Source organism: Apaloderma vittatum, unplaced genomic scaffold (genome assembly GCF_000703405.1).
Source record: "Apaloderma vittatum isolate BGI_N311 unplaced genomic scaffold, ASM70340v1 scaffold40493, whole genome shotgun sequence".
Lineage (NCBI taxonomy): Eukaryota > Metazoa > Chordata > Aves > Trogoniformes > Trogonidae > Apaloderma > Apaloderma vittatum.
The window spans coordinates 1-7,746 of NW_009710557.1; the positions used below are offsets into that span (position 1 = coordinate 1).

The 7,746-nt window shown below is 43.2% G+C and overlaps 1 protein-coding gene across 1 annotated transcript; it reads left to right on the plus strand.

Annotated features, from left to right (window-relative positions):
• Positions 1–259: 259 nt before the first annotated feature.
• RBFA (ribosome binding factor A (putative)) lies at positions 260–5,846 on the plus strand (the record flags this gene model as incomplete). Its single annotated transcript, XM_009867318.1, has 6 exons — positions 260–302; positions 934–1,107; positions 1,943–2,055; positions 2,848–2,932; positions 4,633–4,706; positions 5,459–5,846. Coding segments are annotated over 6 exons (877 nt in total), but the record flags the coding sequence as incomplete, so codon positions are not given.
• Positions 5,847–7,746: the final 1,900 nt, after the last annotated feature.

Genomic DNA, 7,746 nt, shown 5'->3' on the forward strand with positions numbered 1-7,746 from the left:
TTTTACCTAAGTTACACCATCTTTCATCAAAGTTGCCAAGTCCTGAATCCTTCAGAGCTGCAGGTTAAAGCAAAATAGACAATTTTCTTCTTCCATCAGGGCAGTTTGTGGGCGAGGGGGGGTTACAGGGGTCTGTGGGGTGGTTTGGGGGGTGAGACAGGTCTGAGGGGCTCACCTTTTCATAATGTTGTTTCTCAGAACTGCTGAAAGATGAAGCTGGTTTTCTTCTTCTTTTTTTTTTTTTTTTTCCCCCCAAAAGAAAGAAGTTTTGGTATGACAGCCCTACGCTGGGATCTAAGATGGTAAGTGCTGCATTTGTCTGCGCCAAGAGGAACAAGCTTGTGCTTCTGCCATTGTGTCTGACTGGGGGAAAAAGAATTTCTGGTGGAGAAACAGCAGAATGTGTGAATGTGTGAAGGAGCATGAGGGCTCCAGTTTCACCACGCCGTGCCACGACCGCTGTCAAGAGAAGCCGCTCGGCTCCCCGTGGCTGCTTCCACCCCTGTGCTGGTCGTTTGTCTGCACCAGCACCACCACTCGCTCACACACTCTTGAGCCTATAGCAGAGAACTGATCCAGACTGAAACTTCTCTATACCAGCTTAGTTTTACAGAAGACGAGTATTTTATGTTTGTTTTTCAAACAAGCGATGCTTTTCAGTTAGCGCATGCTGTGCGTTAGCAGATTGATTGAGCTGTGTAACTTGCTACAAAATGATGGGAAAGGTAAGAAACCTTGACTGCAATACGTGAAGGTCAAAGATTTTGTGAACACAAATATTCTTTGTTGAAACACCTGGTACATAAGACCTGTATGAAGCCATCACAGCTGCAATAATGGCAATTCTAAGAGCGTACTTAGTAGAGTGCACAGAAGTGTATCTAACTGCCTAAATACAAGTTTGTAACTTAATGTGTTTATTTTCTTTTAAAGATGTATAAACCAACCGGATTGCCCTTTGTAGTGAAAGACCAGACAAAAACTAGGAAAGAAGATAACATACGCCACAGAGTCTTGAACAACCTTATTCACAAAGCTGTGACAGAGATGATGGCCACCAGTGAAGTTAATCAAGAACTTCACGATCTCAAGCTGGAAATCTGCAAGGCAAGTGCCAAAGCTGGCACTCTTGCTGCTCCTCGAGGTCAGCGTGGCCAGAGGAGCAGCCCCGGGTGTTGTGGTGTGGGCAGGAGTTGTTCCATGTTGTTTCTTTTTGAGCCTGGTGGGGTATTAGGAGTTTGCGGAGCGTGCTCTCATAGCGAGAACCCGTTCTGTAAGATGCTGCTAGATGCGACGAGTAACAGTTACAGAAATCTTTCAGAATCCAAGTCATGTTTCAGAAGTTTGTTCTTCAGGAAGTTTGTGTGGTTCATGCCCTAAACACTGTGTGAGCTAGAGGTTTGGGCGCAGGAGGTTCCCAGAGCAGGATTCGGAGCTGGAGAGACTCTTCCGTTAGGGTGGCATGAAGGGCGTCCTCTTTTCTGTCAATATCAAACCCAAACTCTGGGTGACAACAAACCAGGCAGGGTCTCAGGTCTTTCTTTAGCAGAAACATGCACTTTCAACTGGATTCTAAAACAACATGCCATGAATTGTCCTCCTGGACTGTGTGTGGTGGTAGCACTGTCACACTGACTAAGCGTAGCCCTGTTGGTAACATCCAGGTGTCGACAGACTTCTCTGTTTAATTTCAGTTGAAGGGGTGATTAGGCAGCGACTTGCCTAACTCAAAAATTTGTTCTGGTACTGAATGTAAATCTTACTTGGTGTTAAACTGTGCCTCTGTAAAGGCACCGTGTAATTATGGTTCTTAAGAGCAGAGATGAAAAAAGAGTTTCTCCTAAGTTTTTACATATTTGGGTTACTGTGTGCTTATTAATGACTTAGTTGTATACGACGTGTGTGGGTATATATTTTTTAAGAAACATTTGGCTCTTTGCAGGTGTCCCTGGCATCAAACTTCTCAGCATGTCGTGTGTACTGGAATCCTGCTGCCACTACGGAGAAAGAAAGTTATGTTGAGAGCGTGCTGCGGAAGAGTGCTCCACGTATACGGTACTGCTGTGGGATAAACAGTTAGACCGCTTCATAAATTCAGAGCCACACACTACTGCCATTTCTTGAGTATTTCTAACCCTGTTAGGATGCTGTAGGTGTTTAGATCTTTGTTGTCAGAGCATCTTCTGCAATGAGCCTCACGGGGCAGGACGGCTCTGTCACACCAGCTGTGCCTCGTCCTGCTGTGCTGCAGGCGGGGCTGGGCGGAGCAGGAAGAAAGAGGAGTCCAGATGAATTTTCACTTCACTGGACTGGTGGTGGTTGGCTGGACGTGGTGACCTCTGAGGGTGATGCTGCACGAGAGGGCTGGCAACTAAAAGTATCCAAGTATCTCCTGACTGATTCGCTGGCCATTCTGATCGCAGTTTGGACCTCCAGAAGGGATGACTGATGTTACAGAAATCCTTCACAATACTGACACCAAAAAATAAACGTTGGCATGCTACTTTGGATTATGATGCTTTTACCCATTTTTGGCAGAGGGTCCAGTGAGTTTTCAGGATATAGAGGTTTTTGTCTCTCCCTTTCTCCTTGGCATACCTTCAACCGGTCTGTGAGGTGAAGCCAGTCTAACTTCCTCAATACTCAGTGGGATCTGCAACTAGTAGTTTCTGTAGGTTACACAATGAGAGTTGGGATTCTGCAGTGATGCTTAGTGCTGACCCAAATGGATCCCCGCTGGGCGGTAAGCTTTGCAAACCGGTACTGCTGGAATGAATTTCACGTATTTTGTCTGTCCTGGAGGTGGTGTACTGTTGCTCATACCGGTGAACGCTGTCTTTTTGCCAGGTATCTTCTGACGAGTCAGCAGATTGTAGGAAACTTACCCCCGGTAGTATTTGTAAAAGACAAAGAAGCATCAGCTGTAAAAGAGGTAATCATCATCTTTGACTCAATAACGATACACAAACGTGGCGACTTGGCGACTTAGCATACCATAACGCTTAGGGATGCAGAGAGCCCTGGTTGTTAACATAGATTATGTTAAAAATCAGTCTTTTTCCATGCCCTTGCCTCTTCATCTTCCGAAGCATTTCAGCAAAGAATCTTGGGCAAGGCTGATGCTTGTAGACAGTGTAAAAGAATCCTCGTAGCTAGTGCCTCATGAACTTCTTGTGATGCTACTTAATAGCATGTCTGAAGTGAAGTTTTCAGAGAAGCTTGGAGGCCAATAAAGAAATCCCAGAAAATGAAATTACAGTTTTAAGGCATAATATAAAGTAGACAGTTGTGTGTTGCCTGGTATACATGACTGTAGAAATGAGGCCTGAGGAGCTGTCTTCCACATTTTAAATGTTATGTTTTTAAAATTCCATTGAGGTTTTTTACCCCAACCTTCTGTCTTTGTATTGTTAACATGTTTCTGGGAAAGTGCAGATTTTTGCACAGAGGATATACGCTCCCTCATATTACTTTTCTTTTTTTTATCTTTCAAAATTATCTTTAGTATTTCACATTTTCTGTCAAGGTGCTTATAGTTTTAACCATTCAAATACTGCTAGAATAATAATGTCACAATATCATTGGTTACATCAGGGTTACAACCAGTTACTGCTGGTGGCTTATGGGATCACGTGGGGTGTATTAGCAGAGCTGGAAGGGAGAACCAAAACTTTAGACCCTCTGGAAACGAATTGCTTGAACTTTCTGTGGCCAGAAAAACTCTGAGTTTCATGCCCATGTGCCGATCCAACAGTGCAGATGTTTTTCACCTGCGTTGGCACCAACAACAGCACAAGAGTAGAAACGAGCTAAACACTCCTGAAAGCTGTTTATATTCCTCAAACTTTGTTCAATGACCTCTTACTCTTTTTGAAGACTGGGCGACCTTGCCTTTAAGTTCAGTGCGTAGGCACCAAGAGATTTAACCACAGAAGACAAGTAACAACCCTCCCTGTGTAGCTTCTGTCTGTGGATGGCACTGGGAAGCACTGGGATTGTCTTTTCACGCTTTGCAGCTCGTCAGATCTGTGTCATCCCCAGAATCAAATAACCAGGCTTGAAATAATGTAGCTGAACCTGAATTTTTTAAGTATTGGAAGACAAGGAAGGTCCATCCAGTTCAACTCTTCAAAAAATAGGCTGAATTAGAAGGCAAGTACTACAAAGAAAAGCAGGAATAGAAATTTCCAGTGAGAGAAAATTTTCACAATGAGGTACAGTCTATAAGCACTGGATATACTTGATTTGTAGCATTTACTGGTTAAGTGCCATGTTAAAAGGGAGTTGGGAGCTCATTATTTACATGTAATAGAAATACAAACTTAGGGGCAGAAGAAGTGGAAAAAAATCTCAGTGTGAGGTTGTTACGAAAAAGAATTTGCAAGGCTGAAGGAAGATGAAATAAAACATTCTTGGGTGAGTTCTGCTATTTGACACAAACTTCCTGGGCACGAAGTAGAAGCAGTTTCCTGTAGATGGAGGAAAAGGCTATATTTGACATGGTTTTGCTAAATATTCCAAACATGGAGAAAATAATATATTTACTGTTAGATATTTTTCTCGTTTTTGTGTAGGTGTAACAAAGTAAATTCTCCAGAACCTTTAATACGTATTGTCTTCGTGTGTTTACAGGTTGAGAAATTATTGTCAATTGCTGATTTTGGACCTCCAGAGGAAGAAGAAACATTATCTCAAAATGATTCGAGGTGGGGTTTTTGAATCAGAATTGGGCAAGTGTCCATTTTCACCTCTGTTGGCCAACTTAAACTGGGTATTATTTGACAGGACAGAGAGTATATTTTTGACTATATTTTTGAGTATATTCTGACTAGATGTGTACATTGTTGTTATCTCAGAGTTCAGCAAATGGTATTACAAGGAAATAGAAAGTAGGAAAGAGAGACTTTTTGGAAGATCTTACTGAAAAGGCATCTCAGCTTTTAAAGAGATCACTTGGGGCCTTTTGTTAACAGCAGAGGCTACAGAACAGCCAAGGACAAAACTCACAATCAGACATTAAATACAGAGGGCAGCATTTTATTTTACTTGCAGACCCAACACTTGATCTGTGGTATTCGTAGTGTTACTTTGATAAGGGAAATATTTTTAGAATTCTTAAGAATTCAAGACTCGATGTGTTTGTGATAATTACATTTTTTTAAAAAATGCTTTGCAGCAGTAATATTTCTTTCTGGCTGCTAATTTTCTCTACGTTTACCAGCTCCACATTTACCAGTCCTCCCCTATTGACCCCCTTTTTTCTGGTTACACGCCGCCCGTCCTTGGACATGCAATACAGTGGTGTCTTCTTCTTAAGACAGGGAGCGCAGTGCTGAACACAGTCTCTTAGTAAAGTCAGACTGAAAACTCCAGTCTATTTCTGGCTTACAATTAGGATTGCCCCTTTAAATATGCACGAGGGGAAAAAAACTCTCAATATTTGTTTTCCTTTCCACAGCGAGCTGGCAGCTCAGTCTTCAGATTCACCCATGCGGTCTAACCTTTTTGGTATCGATCACGAGCTGCTGAATAAGCAGATAATGGACTACAAAAGACTGAAAGTGTCAAGAGATGCAGAAAGCATCGCCTGGACGGAAGAGCAGGAGCAGCAGCTTTCCAAGATTCGGAAGAAAGTGAAAAAGAAAAAAGCAAAGGATCCTCCTGACGATGACATTACACCACAGAAATACTTACTGGATAGATACGAAGCCGATCACTGGGATGATAACACTGAATCAGTCTCGGACTATGAGCTGGAGGATGAATTACAGGAAGAGGTAAAAGAATTGGAGGCAGATGATGGCAAAACTCTAAGTCAGACTACTGATAAAACTGAAATGAAGTGAAAAAGCCGCTCGCTTTAACATGGAGGCTGCCAATAGCACACAAAAAATAGACTGCCGTCAATATGGAAAGATTAGTTTTGTACAGCCTGTTCACCACTTCCTCTTTCAAGCTACTAGGTTTGCCACGCTTGGGGAGGTTCCCTAGTGCGAGGTTTGTAAGAGAACCAAAAATGCTGTTTGTGACGTTCTCTTCAGCAGCCTTCAAGCTGCTGCAGTTCTGGGACTTGCAACCAGAGAGCAGTTTCGCAGTGACACAATACACACAGTGCAGCACCGAGTTAAAGCTGCTTGCAGTCCTGTTGATTATTTCCAAAAAAACTATGGCTTCTGTGATGAAATAAAGCTACAACCCTGGAAGAAAATAATTATATTTATTTTCATATTCAGAAATTTACAGTTGAGCAAAGGGGACTTCAACCAGAAAAGGATGGGAAACTGCAACCAGAAAAGGATGGAGAACTGCTCATCCATTGGCTAAAAAGCATTGACTGTCCCTGAAAAAATGTATTTAAAACTCAAAAAGGCAGAGAAAAAGCAGCAGGGAAGAATGCCCCAGGAACTGCCTGAGATTTAGAAGCGCATGTGGGGAATCTTATAAGTAGAATAAAGCTTTCTGGCTCAAGGCAAGTAAAAAATTTAGAGTGTGAGTGTATAAAGTCAGAAGGGCCAAAGTTTCAAAGTAAGTTATAAGGAACATTTGTTAGTCAATGGGGAAATAAAGACAACTCAGGGGAGGTTGCAGTACATTGTGCTGCTCTAGTTTTTCAAAAATATGCAGAATACAGTGAGTATAAGCTCCAGCATATAAAAAATAAAGGGGTTTTTGGTTGAATAGAGGAGTTGAGGTCAGCAGTGAGCACTGACCTTCACTGTAGGTCATTTAATAATCCCCTTGAAGCGAATTCCGGAGGCAGACTGCCCGTAAGAACATGGAGCTATGGATATCCGTAGGATATTGCTCTAAGCTGTTCAGAGCTTGTGCTGAATAAGGGTCAGGATGTCTTAAATGCCCGCATCCCTCTCACTGGGTCACGTGCTGAAGCTGTAGCTCACATTGGTACTTGCCTCCCTAGAAGCAGGTGGACGATCCCACGAATTTCATTGTGCCTTGCTGGAGCTCTCCAGGAGTTCTTCCTAAATTCCATGGGACGGATGCGCTTTGGAGGTAAGCGCTTTAGTTTGTTTTCCAGTGACTGAAGGTATTTATTGCGTCGGAAACTGTTCCTGTGCAGTTCTCATGGTCAGTCAGAGCCACAAGCTCTGTCACAACTTGGCAACAAAGCTCTTAACTTTTTGAATGAACTACAGGAACCTGTTAATTAGTAGTCGCTAAATGAATCCATAGAATGCTAATGTCTCCATCCTTAGTTTCTGCTGGATAAAATGTGGGACTGTCCTTACTCTACCTCGAAAAAAATCTTCATTAACCTAGGAATAACAAGTTGGGTGCGTGTTTTTCTTGAATTCAATCCTTGTAGATGGCACACGGCTGCACTGCACTCATTTGGGCTTTAAAATCCGCTGTGGTGAAAGACCCGTCATGCTCATCAAAATGCAAAAATGTTTGTCTGTTGCGGTAATTACTTCTGACCCTTTTTTAGTAGTATGTTCTTTGGGAAGTCCCATCACAAGATGCGTGGCCAGCAGGGCGAGGGAGGGGATTCTCCCCCTCTGCTCCACTCTCGTGAGGCCCCACCTGGAGTGCTGTGACCAGTCCTGGAGCCCCTACTACAAGAAGGATCTGGACGTGCTGGAGCGTGTCCAGAGAAGGGCCACGAGGATGCTCAGAGGGCTGGAGCACCTCTCCTGTGCAGACAGACTGAGAGAGTTGGAGCTGTTCACTCTGCAGAAAAGAAGGCTCCGAGGAGACCTTATTGTGGCTTCCAGGATCTCAAGGGGG